Here is an 18889-nt window from a genome sequence, read left to right as displayed (position 1 = left end):
GACCGCTACATCGGGCTCCCTGCTCAGTGGGTTTAAGGGGTGCCTGGGTGGCTCAGTGGGTTAAAGTCCCTGCCCATTGGGGAGCCTGTTTCTCCCTCTGCCTGCCGCTCCCCGTTTGTGTGTGTGCGCTCTCTCTCTAATAAATAAAATCTTTTAAAAAAATTAAAGGCAATCGTATTCAAACTTTCTTAACCAAAATAAAAAGTAAGCTTTACATGTAAATGTAATCTGCTTTTCAAAATCTGTAGATTATCTTCTTTAAAACTGTAAGAAATACTCTCAAAGGATCTACAAAAAAAAGTTTATAAAACTATAAAACCAATTGAAAAGGATCAGTATGACACAATCTTTCATTTTGATTAAGCTGGGATAAGGCATTTACAAAAATATCCCCTTTTGCTTAAGAGGAAAAAGTTGATATTCAGGCAGGTTATACTCATGTCCATTTTTAAAGCTGCCTATGTCAAGCTAAAATCAAAAAGACTAATCCTCAGATGGGGACTGGAACCTGAGAAAGTACGGAGACGGTATGACAAATGGTTACAGACACAAATCTGGAACATACTTCTCACTTAGCAACTGAGAAAAGGAACAGCACCACGAGAAATGATCTGCGGTGGGAAGGGTGCCAGGCAAGTCAGAAGAGGACAGCAGCCCTGACTACGGTCCCTACTATCTCCGTGTCCTCGGGACCAGGCCCCCCAGTCCAGGCCATGAACTGTCAGCAGCCTCAAGGTTCTCCGGCCCCCTCAAGCCTCTAACCATAACCGTGCTGATGCCCCAGTTTGGAACCTGGAGGCCTCCCACGCCCATCCTTTTAGTCATTTACTCTTCAAAACAAACTCTGGGAGCCTATGTCAGTGCAGCGGGATGTTAGTTTTCTTTACTCACTCGAACTTTTTTGATTCTTAACAAAACTCTGTCATTTTTTTCAGGTAGGTCCTAAGTTTATCCCTCGGGATTTCAGTTTTTGTTGTTATAAGAGAGAACTGTTTTCCATTGTATCTTTCTAAATGGGTTTTGCTGATAAACCTCAAAATCACTGATTTTATCCATTTATTTCATCACCAACTTATTTAACTCTTATTAGTTCTTATGATCTTCCAGTGGATTCTGAGTTTTTCAGGCAGACAATTGTTAGCGTCTGCAAATAAAGACCGCCTGTCCCCCAACCGATAATCACACATGCTTCTTTCTCTTTATGATATTGGCTCCACCTTCCAGAACGCCTCCTCTGTCAGATAACAAAGGTGACAGCTTACAGTGCTGCACAGAAAATAATGAAGCTAAGCAGACGAAAATTAGCAAATAAATCACCCGAAATGGAAACAGCAAGTAAAACTAGCTGTACCATTTTGGTACACATCCAGATTTTTTCCCCACAACTCGATAGTGTGTTCACTACTTTTCTTAGGAAAATGTGGTAAAGATCTGTAGGCAACCGCGTGATTTGCTTTTCCACTTAATGGTGTATTTGGAACATCTTCCCCTAGTAATAAATGTACTTTCGCAACACAATTCTTAAAAGCTTATGTATGCCATCGGTCGGTATCTTCCCCGTCTGTAAAATAAGTACAGTTAGAGTGCGTGCGTCCAAGGCCGCCGTGAGTATGAAGTCAGTAAAGGTAAAGAACTAAGGGCACCAGCTGGCAAACAGAAAGCACTATTTGTTAGCTATGATTTTTACCAAGCTGTATTTAATCAACATGCTTGGGCTATTTCTGACTTTTCAGTATTATCGGAACAGGACAGACACCTTAGGCAACAGAGGGCGGGAGAACATGTGCTCTGTACAGGCAAGGAGACCCTCACACCAATGTCACCTTTTCTGCCAAGCACTTTAGCAGTGGGTACAGAAGCGATTTCACCCCAAAATCTAGGTTTTCAATATGTCCCCTCAGGAAATAGTCATGGAACTAACTACAAGTGGATGCACAACATGAAAATCTGTAAACAGCCTTCCCAAACCAAGAGTGGTCTAGTTACTGAATTACACCAGCCCGTGTGTGTGCTGAGGCCATTTTTACTTTCTTGCATGTATTTTTGAAACTGCTTAGTAGTATCTTTTTATACTAAGTATAAGTCAGCTTCACAAAATGAAATTATTTTTTAAAACAAACAAAATAGGGCAGGATGCCTGGGTGTCTGTGAATTAATATTCTACTGTAAAGAAAAAAAAAACAAAACAAAACAGAATAAATACTCCCATATTTCTAAAGACCACAGTAAAGATTATCTTTTCACATCCCTTTCTTAAATTTCCTACAGTGTTGCATCTATTATAGACATTAAATTTATTGTAAAAATAACCATAAGACAAAATACAAAGAACTCCTGCTGGCCTGTCTTCTCAAATGACTTTTCTAAGAAGAAACTGCTAAGGACAGATTGTAGTGGAACCCAAGTCTCTCTATTTTAATTCAAAAACCAGTTAACGTTTACAAGTAAGAGAAAATTAACTTTTCTGCTTCCTAGGGAGTGGGAAGATAGCTTCCACTTACTGATTTCCTAGTTTCTAAAAACAAGCAGACTTCTCTGATTTGGTTCCCTGCATATCAAGGTAATAAAATGTTGAGAAGAATTTTCTAATGGCTTCTTCTATTGACAAAGATAGAGCTTCACAATAATTCAGTAATCTGCACATTAGTGCTTTGAGATTATATTTCACAATAAAAATGTCTAATTCTAAGAACAAAATGAATGTAGAATGAGTAAATTTTCCACATACTCCATACGATGAGTAATGAAGTTCGTTGGTATCACTTTAGTAAATCTCAATAATAGAGAAAAAAATCTCCTACACTCCCTTTATTATCTTTTTTATTTAATTTTACTTGCATTCAATTAACATATTATTAGTTTCAGAGGTAGAGGTCAGTGATTCATCAGTTGCATGTAACACTCAGTGCTCATTATATCATGTGCCCTCCTTAACGCTCGTCTCCCAGTTACCCCATCTCCTACCCCCTACACTCCCGTTAAACATCATAATTAAAGGATGAAAAAAATTAACTTACTCTTGACTTATCATATAGGGAAAAATGTATACATGAGGAAAAAAGTCCTTCCAATTCAGTGATTCTTAACTTTTCTCTATGTCAAGGATGCTTTACATAAGCTGATTTTTTCCAAAGAAAGAACTACATAAATTCTTTTCTCCCCCAGAAAAAATGCAAATCACATAAAAATCAGCAATAACTCAGAGGGCTCACACTTTCTCTGCAGTCCAGCTGTCACACGGCCCGCTCCCACATGATACATCTACAAGTACATGTCCGGCCGACTGAAATGAGCAAACGCCAGTGAAGTCATGTTACTACGCAGATCAAGAGCCCGGGGAAAGGATGTTTCTGAACAGGTTACAGCAAACAATCCCTTGTCAGGAATCGGACCAAGAGGGATGCCTGGGTGGCTCAGTCAGTTAAGCTGCTACTTTTGGCGCAGGTCACGATCCCAGGACCCTGGGATCGAGTCCCGCTCAGCAGGGAGCCTGCTTCTCCCTCTCCCTCTGTCTGCCTCTCTGCCTACTTCTGCGCACACTCTCTAACAAAAAAGTAACTAAAATCTTAAAAAAAAAAAAAAAAAAGAGTCTGACCAAGAGAGTGTATGTAAGGCTGCTGCCTATGTATTAATATGAGCACAAAAATGTCTGAAAACCTATGTACCAACCAGTCCAACAGTAACCACTCTGGTGAGTGAAGGACAGGAGGTCTATATTTCTTCCCTAACTCAGGCATGCAGAGGTCTTCATCCCCCGAGTGTATTAATTCTTGGATTGTTTTAAATCCAGGAAGTGGCAAACAGGAACAAGAAGATAACAGAAGCACTTGCCTTCCTCCACTGCAGAATTCAAAGTACATCTCTTTGCTTGTTAACTGGAGTGGTTCTAGCACTAAATGCTACAGAACTGGAACTACAAATTCCTGCAGGGTACCTGTTTTAATAAAATTCCACAGCAACCTTAGAGCACCTTAGAGACGAATTCTGCCTGGCTTTCCCACTTGGTGGCCTTTCCCCAAAAAGGATTTTTACATAAATCACAAAACTACAACCTCAGATACAAGTCTGAGGGGTTTCATCCTTTAGCAATTGATTTTTAACCCATTACTGATACGTGTTTCAGTCACAGCAGATGCGTACATAAAGGGCATGTTAATTCCCACTTACTCTGAATCTGCCGTGACGCTACTTAATGCACAGTCCAGCAGGCCGACTCTCCCGCGAGTGCGTGGGTCCCAGCACTCCACACGACCCTAAACAAACAGAACGTGGTGATTTTATATAATAACTGCTGCTAGAAAATTTTCAAATACCTTAGTAACACGGATTATCTCACAGGGGTAACAATTTAAGTTTTTACCTTATACCTTTTTTAATTCTGTCAAATGTTTTACTATAAGGTGAATTTGTTTTTAAAAGGAAAAAACCACAGGTTAGGAAAAGCAGCCCAAAATGCAATGCCTGATCCTTGACTGGACTTTGGTTTGGATGGTGGGGTGGAGTGGGAGGAGCTATGAAAGACATTTGCGGGGCACCACAGTGGCTCAGTCGTTAAGTGGCTGCCTTCGGCTCGTCATGATCCCAGGGTCCTGGGGTCGAGCCCTGCATAGGGCTCCCTGCTTCACAGGAAGCCTGCTTCTCCCTTTCCTACTCCCCCTGCTTGTGTTCCCTCTCTCGCTGGGTTTCTCTCTGTCAAATAAATAAATAAATCTAAAAAAAAAAAAATGTTTCTTTAAAAGAAAGACATTTTGGTAGAACTGAGAATATTTAAAGATTACTGTAACAACGTTAAGTATTTAATATATAACATTACTGTATCAGTGTTAAATTTCTTCAGGATGATAAGAGTATTATTATTTTATACAAGAAAGTCCTTGTTTTTAAGAGTGTTTTTAAGAAAAACACTCAGAAGTATTGAGGGCTAAAATGTCATAATGTTTGCAATTGATTTTCAAATGGTGCAAAAAACATTTTCTACATACACATATACATTTTTATAGAAAAAGAAAGCAAATGTGCAAAATGTATATAAATGATGAGTGAACTGTGTTTTCAACTTTTCGGAAAGTGAAATTTATAACTTTTCAGAATTAAAAAAAAAAAAAAAGCTGATGGGCGCCTGGGTGGCTCAGTCGGTCAAGCGGCTGCCTTCGGCTCAGGTCATGATCCCGGGGGCCCAGGATCGAGCCCCGCATCGGGCTCCCTGCTCAGCGGGGAGCCTGCTTCTCCCTCTCCCTCTGCCTGCCCTCTGCCTGCTTGTGCTCGCTCTCTCTCTCTCTGTCAAATAAATAAAAATCTTAATAAATAAACAAATTAATTAAATAAAAATAAAAGGCTGGTAGAAAATAAAGCAAAAAAAGAAAAAAAAACAAAAAAAGAACTGCATGTAAAAGAGCAAGGGAGAGACTGGCATAACCCATTTAAGAAAAATACTCTGCAATCATTAAAAAGAATGACTTAGACATACACGTACTAGACATATGCCCACAACCTGCTAGGTAAAACGCAGTTTATATAAAAAAAAAAAAAAAGTATGATCCCACTGTCTATTTAAAAAAAAAAAATTTGTGCCAACATAGAAAACCCCGAAAGGACACAGAACAAATTATTAGCAGCATTCAGGAAATGTAAAGAAACAGGACTAGGACAGGACAAGAGGGGACTACACTTCTCACTTTTACTCTTCTGTATCACTCAACTTATGATAAAAAAAATATACATAAAGATTTTTTTAAAAAATTGTTTACTGTATTAACCACCTTAAAAGTAAGACCTCAAATATACTTAGAAGGCTTAACCTCATCTATCATTTAGTATTATTACAAATGTGTCTGTCATAAAGATAAATAAAAGAAATCTTAGAAATCCAGGAGCAAGTAATTCCAAATGGGCTGGTCTTCATGTCTTTCCAAAACGAGTTAACAGACTTTATGGACATAAAAAAGAAAAGTCACATTTCAAAAACAAAAAATAGGTATGCAGATAAATTCCAGAGTAAATAAAAATAGTCTTTTTTATAACCACAGTGATTTTCTGTGACTGCAATTTGAATATTTCTATTGCTAAAACCTGCACTCTTTTGTACTTCAAAAAGCACAAAATGTAAGCCCTTACAGTTTGATTTTGACAATAATAATGAGCACTATTATAAGAATTGTCACAGATAAAATCAAAACCCAACACAGATTATGAAAATTATTGTAGAAGTGAATTTTTAAAGTCTGGTCTGACTATATCTATCAAATATCAAGCTCCCAGTAATCCAGGAATTTTAGGAACCCCAGCCTTTATGCAAGAAGGGTCTAGTCTCCCCTCAGGGCTGGTCTTCAAACAGCTGGGACGAGAACAGCCTGCTCGGGTACAGTACAGCTCTGACAGAGCATGCACCTGTAAGGGTTAGACTGCTCCAGAAGGACTCTACTTCAAAACTACTTTTCCAGCGGAACTGTTTTATATTATTTTTTTTTATTTTTTTTTTTTTTTAGATTTTTTTATTTATTCATTTGACAGAGATCACAAGTAGGTAGAGAGACAGGCAGAGAGAGAGAGGAGGAAGCAGGCTCCCCGCTGAGCAGAGAGCCTGATGTGGGGCTCGATCCCAGGACCCTGGGATCATGACCTGAGCCGAAGGCAGAGGCTTTAACCCACTGAGCCACCCAGGCGCCCCTTTTTTTTTAATTTTAAAAAACATTTTACCTATTCATTTGAGAGAGAGCACACAAGCAGGGGGAGAGAGAGGGAGAGGTAGAAGCAGACTCCCCACTGAGCCAGCCAGGAGCCTGGTGTGAGGCTTGATCCCAGGACCTGGACATCATGACCTGAGCCAAAGGCAGACGCCCAACCATCTGAGCCACCCAGGCACCCAAGGAAACTGTTTTAAAACTTCCCCTTGGTAATGTCAAGAAAAGAACTTACCAAGAAAATGCTTCATTGGACCAATTTAGGCACAGCAGTATTATAATACATTCAACAGCTTTATATATTTTCATTAAAACAATTTTGTGTCTCATTTCAAATCCTAACCTCTTAACAAAAATAATTTGAGAAGAGACCTAAATTTCATTCCTCTGGGATTGGTTTAATAAACTACAGTACATTAACACAATGGAATCCTACCCATCAGTTTTAAAAAATTAGTTGAGCATTATAAGTAATTATAAGTAGCAATGTATAAAGATGCATATTATATACCATCATGTTAAAAAGAAGCAAATGAAGAAGTATAATTTTACTTTCATCTAACACTTTAAAAAAGGAGATGACTAACACATATGCATATTTGCATATACCAAAAAAAAAAAATTACAGAGTTAAAACTCCTGGCTGTAGGATTCGGTGACTGGAAGGCACAAGAGAACACTTTTTCAGTAATACATTTCTAACTTTTTTTTTTACTATGAGTATTTATTGTAATTAAAAAACTGCAAATCTAGGATAATTCTCGACAAGTATAAAGAACAGGGATTCAAAGCACTGCAGTTTAGGGGCACCTGGGGGCTGGTCATTAGGCGTCTGCCTTTGGCTCAGGCCATGATCCCAGGGTTCTGGGATCGAGCCCCGCATCGGGCTCCCTGCTCAGCGGGCAGCCTGCTTCTCCCTCTCCCACTCTCCCTGCTTATGCTCCCTCTCTCACTGTGTCTCTCTCTGTCAAATAAATAAATAAAATCTTTGGGGAAAAAAAAAAAAAAGTCCTGCAGTTTAAAAGGGAACCGTTCTGTATTTCTCGAATCCTGCTATACAGGACATCGATCATGATCCCTGTGCCCTTGTCCGTGTGGCTCTCACCAGCACCTCTGTAAGCTGGCAGGCTGTCATCACCTCCATGTCACTGATGAGGAAACCAAGCCTCAGGGACAGTAATTCAGTTGTAAAGCTGGTAAGTATCAGAGAGCTGGGACCGCATGACATAGGGCCTCCTGTCAGGAACAGGACTGGCTGTCGTGCTGCCACTGCTCCCTGGAAGCCGGGGACGCTCATGTAGCTCCTGATGATCAATGTCAAAGATGATCCGTGTCAAAGCGTACCAGGCCAGTGGCACCACGGGGCAGTCTGCAGCAACAAATGGGCTCTGTCCGCGTGTGCAACATTACCAGCGTTCCCACAAAAAGCAAACCAGTGGCTTTTTGCTTCTTTAGCTCTCTGCTCTTATGAACAAGCAACTCTGTCTTTACCAATATTCTCAAATGTAAAATAAGTAAGTTAAAAAATAAAGGCAATGTTTGCTTACCTCTATCGTTCCTGTGGCAAACAAGCCATGTACTGAGTTGATGTCACACACGTTATTCTCCCTGAAACGGTAAGGCAGTAAGGGAGAAAGTATTATTATCTACCTTAGGCAGGAGGGATACTTGGTGAACTTTCTAAATGAACAGTCAACCCAATCCCATGGAGAAAGCAGACAGGCAGGTTCTTCCCTACTCCTCCGCATATGAAAAGCACCAGAAATGAAAGAATCCCCAGACTGACACTCAACCTGCCAGGGGATGACACAGGAAAGGCATTCCTTCTGAAATACTATCCTACCAGCTTGAGAATAAAGGTTTATTCTACTTTCTCCATAAATCTTGTCCCATGGCAGAAAGAACACAAGCTCTAACTAAGCCAATCCTGAGAGCGGACAAGCTTGAGCTGGGGGTACTCGTCCGAGCTCCGCCTTCTCTTCCTGTCAAATGGACACTTCCAGCTCTTTCGGTTGTTATGAGGAGGAAACAAAAAAATGACAAAATGTTCAGCATGGCATCTAGAGCTTATGAGACAATAAATAAGAGATAATACAGACAGGAACGGATGCAGCAAAAGGGCAGATAACTCTTTATTCCCCAACAATACATCATGAAGCCCCTCTAGTCTTTGTAAAGAAAATAAAAGCATTTCAAGGACATGTGAGAAAAAATTACTGAGAGTTTATCTGGTCTCTATCACTACACGTTCTTCCAACCTTTAAAAACTTGTTCAAAGCAATAAGGCAAATCCAACGAGCTCCTTATACACTTAAGATGAGAAGTAACTTAGCTTTCACCCCTTAAATGTCTGCCAGCAAAAACATAAAAAGTAAAATTTAAAAAGTAATACTCCAAGTTAATCCAAATGAAAATTTAAAGAACAGGGCAAAAAATAATAAACTTTCTAGTGAGTTATAAAATTTCTGAGTATATTTTAAAAAAATAAATTTTTTAAAAAATCCCCAGTGAATTTTACGTTTAAGAAAAAACTTAAAGATACTCTTTTGAACTAAATTTCCCCAAGCTTGGTTTAAATGCAACCTCCATCTGATAACCTGAGCGTCAGGCTCCATCTCCTGGCCAAGAGAGATACAGCAGCGTTCCCACAATAAACACTCACGCAGCATTGGTCTGTAGAGGGTTCAAGTACCGGCCTTGTTCCAAGTTCAGTCTATAAACTTCAGAGCTACAAAGTAATGAATAAAGTTAGAAATCTGGTAAACTGCACTGAACTTCGCTTCAATGAAGTGTAACTTTTAGAAATATATACACGTATCACTTGTTTCCAGGGCGTGATTGTTCTTTGTAAAACTTAACATCAAAATGTATTTTCAATCTAAAAAGTAATCAATCACCTTATGAGTCTGTTCATGTATAGAAGTGATTTAAACCAAGGAAATATTATAAAGTTACTAGGCAGAATATTATTTACAAATAACACAGAGAATACGAGATCCAAAATGGATCTATATGTATACAGAAGAAAAGACTAGGACGAAATACAACAAAATACCATAAGGATTTCCTCTGGGTGGCATGACAGTGGGTGTTTTTTCTAATACTTTTTAATATTTTCCCAATTTTCTAAAATCAATATGTATTATTTCTATCATCACATAGAAGGTAGCTTTTAAAAATGAAAAGTTTTCAAATGTCACGCAATGGGGGTAAGGAAACACCTTCACCCCCAATATGACCCCACGAGGTACCCTTGCTGTGCTAGATTCTGAGTCCCATGCTAATGAAAGTCAAGGATGCAATTCCTCAATGAGCAGTCAGTTACTCTGGAACTATATTATACCCTTCGAGCAACCGAAAGGTACGGATCACGTCTTATTCCTCTTTTGATCCCTTTCCTCGCTTTCAACAGACGCTGTCTGGGGGGTGGAAAAGAGAAAACAAACGATCAGACCCAATACCTTGCGCCAACAAAGTACAAGTCACAGGAAGGGTAGTGGTAGGAGAAATCTCTCCCGAACTTGGGTATTCTGGTTTTGTAGTAAAAACCTGATTGTGAGTGAAACTCGATGTATCTATCATTATGCAAGAAAACAATCTGGAAATGAAACAAGAACATGAGTTGGCTGAGGTTTCTAGGAAAAGCATTTACTTCATCACCACTAGAACGGACAGAGCACGAACATGCTGATCTCTCCCGGCCTCTTTCTCTCTGTGAACACACACGTAAGCACACACAGCTCTCTATCCTAAGACTCAACCCTCTCACTTGCTTTCTTAACGCCTTCCTGAACCCAAAAGAGTCCTTCTTGCCTTCGAACAGAGACTTAAAGCAAATGCCCTACATTCATCTGGCACCAGCACTTGACAACGTGGAGCTCTGCTCAGCAACCACAAGTAATTTCCTATTTTACTTAAGAACATGTTTTAATAATCTCACAATTACCATTCAAGGTTTGATAAACCCCCTGTACCAATTTAACATTAAAGTATTTCAAAAATAGCTTAAAAATCTGCAAATGGTATTTAACAGCACATTCATCAATATCTAGAGAAAATACCTTGTAAAATTACATGTCTCCCAACACACGATTAATGACCACTATAGGCAAAAGAATAAACTATATTCCATTGTTTCCAGAACTGAGACAATATATAAAGCCATGTCAGCTCAGAAAATCCAATTTTCCTTCAAGGTGACATCACTAAAAAATAAAGTAATTTACTAACAATTTTGTAACTACTGAAAATGACATGAGTTGAAAGATGGACTAATGGCACCAAAAAAAGAAAAGAAAAAATATGTACAGCTCTGTTTCAAACTGTTTCATAACCATTCCACGACTATTTGCAGAGTTAAGAAAACTAATCCTACAATAATGCTATTTTACTTTTCACATGTGAAAGCAACATGGCAAATAACACTAATTTAAAAGAAATAATTAAAAATCACAAATCTATAATCTAATATGGTATAAAAAAGATGGCTGCCACCAATTCTTGACAATATAGATAAGGTTTTATATAGGATACAGAAAACTTATTTTGATATTAGACTGGCCAAAGTCTATCACTATTGTTTTAAAAGATACTCTAAAAAAAAAATTTTCTTTAATTTAAAAAAATTAAAGAGAAAATAAAAGATACTCTGTGTATCATACGTGTGTCAAACTAAAAATATATTAATAGAAGATGATGGGTTTTGTTTTATTATGCAGCCATTTTCAATGTAACAATGGGAACATCATAAAAATACTTATCATGACTTCCTAAGGATAGCCAGTACCAACCAACACTATCAAGCATACCTTTGAATAATCATCAGACAGAGTTTCAAAGGTGACAACTGAAAAACAAGAAATAGTAAGAAAAATTACAATTATTTTTTTTTTTAAGATTTTATTTATTTATTTGACAGAGAGAGATCACAAGTAGACGGAGAGGCAGGCAGAGAGAGAGAGGGAAGCAAGCTCCTTGCTGAGCAGAGAGCCCGATGCGGGACTCGATCCCAGGACCCTGAGATCATGACCTGAGCCGAAGGCAGCGGCTTAACCCACTGAGCCACCCAGGTGCCCCGAAAAACTACAATTATTAACCCATGTTCTTCTAACAATGCAAACTTGATGCAAAGATTCAGCTCCACACAAAAATTACATACAAATACGGGGTTTTTCCCCCTTTCTTGTCCTTCCGTGAGACAAGAATAAAGTTGCCATATTAAATTGGCCACAAAACACCCAATGGAAGATTAAAAGCTTTTTAATTTCTCAACACAGATCAAACAGATTTGCTGCAGAACCAGAACTGAAGCAAATTAAATAGATAAACTCACAAAACATAATGACTTCTAAACTCTCCGTTTTTCTGAGAAGCTCAAAATAAAACAGACATTAAAGAAAATTCAAAACTTTTTTTAATTACTTATTTTAAAAAGACAATAGTAGCTTTTGACTCATTCATCTTACATCTGCCACACTTAAGAGTGAAAACAGTTGTAGCAGCATGTGGAATTTGACTTCTTTGTAAAAAGGAAAGGGTAAAACCAGCTGAAGAAGATTTAGCCCATTAACTGCTTTTCTCTCAACCCCAAACACCAGGCATCTGACGGAAAGACCTCCATCCCCCTGACCTTCCCGGGTAGCAGGCCTTCCCCGCAGAGTGGGCGGAGCCTATGAATGCTGATGGGACGCACCTGTAACCCTATCACATCAGATGGGGAAGGGGAGATCTAGAATCACATCTTTAAAATCAGGGTTTTCTCAAGTGAGAGATTCAAACCAGGAGGAGGACCCAATGAGTAGGTGCTGGCTCACAGACGAAGACCAGGTGACAACGAGTGCGGGCAGCCTCCAGAAGCTGAGTGGCCCAGGCTGACAGCTGGCAAGAAACAGGAACCCTGGTCCCACAAGCACAACAAACTACATTCTGCCAACACCCAGAAAGCTTCGAAGCAGATTCTTGCCCAAAGCCCCGGAATAAAAGCCGGAGGGTCGGCCCTGAGCACAGAACACAGCAGGATGAACTTCACCTACAGAGCCGTCGGCTAATAAATGCATGTTTTGAACTGCCACATTCATGGTAATTTGTTACACAGCAAAGAGAATTTATACACGACACATTCCCATTTTAAAAAAGCAGAAAAGTAGCCATACATTAAAGCTACTTTCATGATTTCAAATTTCATCTCTTACTTACCTTCTGAATCTAAACACCTTTCGAACTTCAAGGATAACTGGTAGGTGTCATAACATCGAACCCGAGGTTTATATGTTCCTATATTAAAAAAAAATTAATGTGATATAAAACCTAAAGGACATTTTTTCATTGTCAATATCCTGAAGATATATTAAGTATACTTTTTGTTCAGAGGTAAAGAGGATTCATTATAACCACATGAAAGAAGAAGAATTTAAAAGCAGCCCTCCTTGGGGGCCAAGAAGAAAACCAGCAAAGGATACAAACAAGCGAATCACAGAAAATGAAATACAAAAAAGGAATAAACTTCACAAATAATCTAACAAAGTAGATTAAAACAATGAAAACAGTTATTGTTCATTAGAATGGCAAAGATGAAGACAGATGCATAGATGTGTAGTTGTGGGGGGGCGGCTATAAAAAGGAGGACTCTCACACACTTGGTGATTAGTATAAATTGTTACAACTTCTTTGAAGGACAGTCCGGCAATATCTGTAAAATATGTGATGTTTATACAGCCTGAATCTGTACTCCGATAGAAACTTATCCTAGAGAAAGACACTCACAAGTGTACCAGAGACGCAAGGAGTGTTCACTGCAGCAGTTCACAAACGGCCAAAACTGAAAGCAAGTAAGATGTCCGCGGACACAGAAATGATGAAAAAGATGATGGCAAACCATCACGTAGCTCATAAAGAGGATGAAGACCCATACTGATGGGGAAAGCCCCCAAAACATACTACCAAGTAAAAGAGAGTACAGAGAGGTGGGTGAGTGCTGCAGAGCGGTGCCTACGGCCACAGGTTTACAAACCACACACTGGTCATGTAGGCACTGTGTACGGGAAGAACAAGCACACTGACTGCTTCTCTCTGTGAAGGGCAAGTTTAGGGCCTTTCACATTTTATCTTATGCATTTCTGTAATGTTTGCATTCTTTACAAGTGTATCATGTTTGCAATCAAGAAAAGAAAAAGACTGTTTTTTGTTTTTAAGATTTTACTTATTTACTGACAGAGAGAGAGAAAGAGACAGGGCACAAGCAGAGGGAGAGGGAGAAGCAGACGCCCCGCTGAGAGGGAGCCCGCTACAGGATTCAGTCCCAGAACCATGGGATCATGACCTGAGCTGACGGCAGACAGTTAACGAGTGAGCCACCCAGGCGCCCCCAAAAAGACTGCTGTGGTTTTTTTTTTTTTTAAAGATTTTATTTATTTATTTGACAGAGAGAGAGAGAGAGAGATCACAAGTAGGCAGAGAAGCAGGTGGCGGGGGTCGGGGGGGGAGCAGGCTCCCTCCTGAGCAGAGAGCCCAATGCAGGGCTGGATCCCAGGACCATGAGATCATAACCTGAACCCAAGGCCGGGGCTTAACCCACTGAGCCCCGCAGTGCCCCAAAAGACTGGTTTTTAAAACCAATGCATACATTTTTTTAAAGTAATGAGACCTCATTTAAAAATAGTATTAAGGGGCGCCTGGGTAGCTCAGTGGATTAAAGCCTCTGCCTTCGGCTCAGGTCATGGTCCTCGGATCAAGCGGGGAACCTGCTTCTCGCTCTCTCTCCTGCTTGTGCTCTGTCTCTAGCTATCTCTCTCTCTCAAATAGATAAAGTCTTGAAAAAAAAAACTATATACAGCATATGTAGTTCTTACATATGAACTGTAGGCTAAAAAATGTGGATAGTGTTAGCACTAGGACAACCATTAACATAAAACAAAAGAGACTGGCATGTTGATGGATAAAGTTGTCAAATAAGAAAGTGTTTGGAAAAGGGATATAGATGGATAATGTTAATCCAGCAAAATGAAAAAAAAAAAGTATGTGGACAATAACACGGGATAGATGCACCAAAATCCCAGCCAAACCGCACACTGGGTAATGCTCTTCAAAAAGTTCCCTATATTTCATGGCTTTTTGGAACTGATAAATCTTCTAATATAAAATCTTAGTGACATAAAAAATATTCGTCCATTATACCATTATACAGAAAATTATGTTAAAAGTGACCCTTTCGGGACACTCATTCCTTGCTGGTAGGAATATAAAATGATCTGACCACTTTGGAAAATGTCTGGCAGCTTCCTAGGAAACTGAAGAGACACGCACCTTACGACCCAGCAATGTCCTCAAAACAAGCCTGTGTAAGATTGTTCGTTGTGCTTTACCGGTAACAGCCAAAAAATGAAAACAGTCCAGGTGTCTATCATATGAACAATGGATAAATAAACTCCAGTATATTCTTACATGAAAATACTACTTGGTAATAAAAAACAAAACGAAACAAAAAAACCTACTGACACACCTAACAACATGTATGAATCTTTTTTTTTCTTTTTAAAGATTTTACGTATTTATTTGACAGAGATCGTAAGTAGGCAGAGAGGCAGGCAGAGAAAGGGAAGCAGGCTCCCCACTGAGCAGAGAGCCTGATGCGGCGCTCAATCCTAAGATCCTGAGATCATGACCTGAGCCGAAGGCAGAGGCTTTAACCCGCTGAGCCACCTAGGCACCCCCAACATGTATGAATCTTAAAGTCCTAAGAAAAGAAGGCTCACAGAAAAAAAGTCCATAGTGTATGACTACATTTACATAAAGTTCCAAAATAGGCTAAACTTGTCACTGGTACAAAACACACACACACACACACACACACACACACACACACACACAAACACTGAGCAATGGTTGCCTGTGCATGGGTGAGAGCAGGACTGACTGTGAGGAACATGAAAGATGTTTCTGGATGAAAGGAATGTTCTGGATCTTGACTGGGGTTTGGCCTACACAGGTGTATACATCTGTCAATACTCCTTCAAAAGAGCTGTGCATTTCACTATATGTAAATTTACCTAAAAGAAAAACCACAAATAAAAGTAAACTCTAGATAATGGTATACACACCGAGATACTTAAGGGAAAAGTACAGTGGTATCGGCTACCTGCTCTGAGATGTATCAAAAAATAAGACGGACTGATGACTGGTCGGAGATGGACAGATAAGACCAAGCAAAAGACTACTGAGAATCTAGGTGGGGGGCAAAGGGATGTTCACTGCACAATTTCTTCAGTATTTCTGTATGTTTGAACTTTTTTATAGTAAAATGTTAAGGTAATTTTAAAAATCGACTTTTCCCATCCTAGCACTTCCTGCTATGAAACGCAGGGACATCATTAACCAAAAAGATGCTTACCAGTTGCTAAGATATACTGTCCATCTTTTGACACCTTAATAGTGGTGCAAACAGTAGGCATTTCAAAATCCTGAATAAGTTCAATTCTCCTGCGGACATCTACAAAGAGAGGAAATAAGTAATGGATTTAACTACCAAGTGCTTATTTTATTTCCTAAAAGGACAAAGCACACAGAGCAGTCACTGCGAACACGTCAACAATGTCCCTGTGCTTCCAAGCCTTGGGAAAGCACATCCATACAGACCCACCCATCACATGGGGGGGGTTTCTTAGCGCATACATTATTTTTATACATTAGTATTTCATTTTTACTTTTTATAAAGAAAAAAGTATAAGTACTATCACTACTTGAAAAAAAAAGTGTTTGCAATGGTGTATCAAACACCAAGTTTCAAGACCTGGATGAAGGGGGAACAGAACAAACATTACAGCACTATCACTGCTCAATCACGGCTAAGACAAAAATCTTACCATTTTTTCCCTCCTAAATAATAAAAGCTTAAAACCTAAAGCTTATATAAGAAACTGGTACCAAGCTGACTTTTGCCTCTGCTGGCACCGCAGCTCTGAGCCAAGAGAACCCAGGCTAGAGTAAGATTAGAGCAATTTCTCTGGATCAAAACTGACTCTCACAAAACCTGGTTCGCTTCTGTAAGAACGTGTGCATTCCCGCTGGTTGCTATCATAACAACGGGTCTGCTGCAACGATCATTTATGACTCTATAGCACATTACTGCCTGGTTCATTATATAAAACCCAAAAATAAGATTCAAACACAGTAGGAATGGCCCACTCGATATGGAAGACCCAGGATCATTTTGAGACAGGTCGAGAGAAAGAGCAGAGGAACAGTTTTTTCCTCTAAGTGATCCAGATCTGTTTTCCTACACACTAGGATCTGGAGTGGACAGGGGACTCAGAAGAAATCTGAATCAGCAAACATTACTAAGGCAGCGCTTCTGGTTTTCCTTGATTCAAAGTTCTCTCATCTAACTTCGGTACAATCTATACGAAGCCTTCTCTTCCAAGATGCTTGCCTTGGGCTATTTCTCTCACACACAGAAGAAACCTCTCCAACATCTTCGTCTTTGATTTTTAGGAATGAATTTAAATAACATATAAGGAAAGATAAATCATCTTTCACATATGGCAAGGTGTGATGGAGAAAATTCAGTGAAAATTTGTTTAAGAAAAACTGATAAATGCCTTAAACGTATGCAAAAGCAAAGTAACAATTTGGTGTGACACCCAAAACCTCACTGTTAATGTGAGATGAATCATTTAGCAGGTAAAGGTTGCCTCTAAGGTGACTGGCCTATTTTGCAGGATACCTGGGAGTCATGATCTGCCTGCCCCTTTAAAAAAAAAATTAAAAAAAAAAAGACTGATCTTACATTTTTTCCCAGCTGACATTAAAAAAAAAAAAAATCAGAATCTCCTGCAGTGACCTTTTAGTAAAAAGATTTTGATACAAAAGAGAACAAAGCAGTTATGGCACGGCCAGGAGAGACCGTCCTCCTCGCGTCTCCTACATTCCTGTACATCTTGCTAGGTACGGCAAGACGACAACGCCCTGACCATGCCTTCACCCGAGCTATGTGCCAGCGTTATTTGCGCAGCCGAGAACCTTGACGGCTAAGGTAACATGTCTCCCCTGGGCAAAGGGAAGGCTTGCTACCTGCTTGCTACAAAAGCAGTGGACTTTCCCAAGCGTGGTGGTCCTTAGCCGCAACGCAAGCCCCCGAGTGCCCAGCAGCCATGGGGGCCCTGCTGAGCGCCCCTGGGGGACTCAGGGCGAGGGGACCTGACGGTAATCTGCTGACACTCATAACCATCTGCTGTGCCTCACCTCCGACCCAGGAGAGCATGTCTTCCGCTATTAGCCGTGAAATAGTAACAGGCTAACTTTTTGGATTCCAAGTGTGTAGAATTAAACCCCACATTCACCAGGAACACATCAAACACAACAGAAGGTTTCTTGGGAAGGAAAAGGGCAAAAAGTATATTTTCCAGCGTATTAACTGCACTGTTTTGTAAACCTCCCCTTAAATACAACAAATGTGTGAAAGCACCGTAACATGAGCATGAGCGCAGCCAAAGAGGGAAGAAGTAATACTCACCAACGTCTTTCTTCTGTAGCGCTCTCTTCTTCCTGTCAGAAAGCCACTTAAAGAAAATGAAGAGACTTTACTTCAAATCATATTTACTTTCTCTGCTTACAAAAACGCTCACACTAAAAAATCAAAACCTTATAGGACATATTCACATAGGAAGTGAAAATATTTTGTAATCCAATCCTGTTAACATATCCTCTGGATTTTTTTTTACTCTTGCCCTTAGAAATCAGAATAAATGTAGCTCTTCATTGTCTGCTCCTGAAATACTTGGAGTCAGTGATTAGATTCTTCCTTTTCAGAATCCAGGCTAGATAATTCCTCATCTACCAGTTATATTTATACATTAGACAATAAGTTTTAGAATTGCTAAGTTTTACACAAAAGAAAACGAATTCATCCAGAAGGCACTAATCCTCAAATGTTATGGGTTACAATTAATGTATGGAATAACTTTCTTTACTCAAGGGAAATATTACTAAGTAAAACATTAAAAGGAGAAGGTTTTGTAAACTTACTTTTTTAGAAAGAACAAAACTAGATCATTAACTAACCAGATAGCTGATACTTGATAATGCAGAAATGACACTTTTAAGTCATACTCACTGACAGCAAATTTTCTTCTGAAATCAATGTAGCTCAGCGTAGCAGGCAGCGTAATTCCAAAACCCAAGTCTCTCAGGTGGCCTAGCTACCTCATGCCCACTCA

General features: G+C 39.5%; 1 protein-coding gene across 4 annotated transcripts in view; it reads right to left on the bottom strand.

The window, feature by feature from the left end:
- LOC111154138 (nucleolar protein 10) overlaps nucleotides 1-18889 on the bottom strand; it is a 104633-nt gene that overhangs the window by 84109 nt on the left and 1635 nt on the right. For 3 of the 4 annotated variants that reach the window (XR_002641066.1, XM_022513549.1, XM_022513552.1), the window contains exons 2-9: nucleotides 18187-18232; nucleotides 16066-16164; nucleotides 12876-12953; nucleotides 11489-11526; nucleotides 10142-10278; nucleotides 9343-9408; nucleotides 8228-8288; nucleotides 4168-4253 (exon numbers count right to left, since the gene is read on the bottom strand). Coding sequence is in view for 3 of the 4 variants with exons in the window: in XM_022513549.1 (XP_022369257.1) it covers nucleotides 4168-4253; nucleotides 8228-8288; nucleotides 9343-9408; nucleotides 10142-10278; nucleotides 11489-11526; nucleotides 12876-12953; nucleotides 16066-16164; nucleotides 18187-18232 (611 nt within the window). In the remaining variant the exon portion in view is untranslated. The remainder of the gene's footprint in view (nucleotides 1-4167; nucleotides 4254-8227; nucleotides 8289-9342; nucleotides 9409-10141; nucleotides 10279-11488; nucleotides 11527-12875; nucleotides 12954-16065; nucleotides 16165-18186; nucleotides 18233-18889) is intronic. The other variant, XM_022513550.1, reaches the window with a different exon arrangement.

Source organism: Enhydra lutris, unplaced genomic scaffold (genome assembly GCF_002288905.1).
Source record: "Enhydra lutris kenyoni isolate GAN:26980312 unplaced genomic scaffold, ASM228890v2 scaffoldscaffold35, whole genome shotgun sequence".
Lineage (NCBI taxonomy): Eukaryota > Metazoa > Chordata > Mammalia > Carnivora > Mustelidae > Enhydra > Enhydra lutris.
Note: the sequence above shows the minus strand (reverse complement) of the source record. Positions and strands in the feature narration are given on the sequence as shown.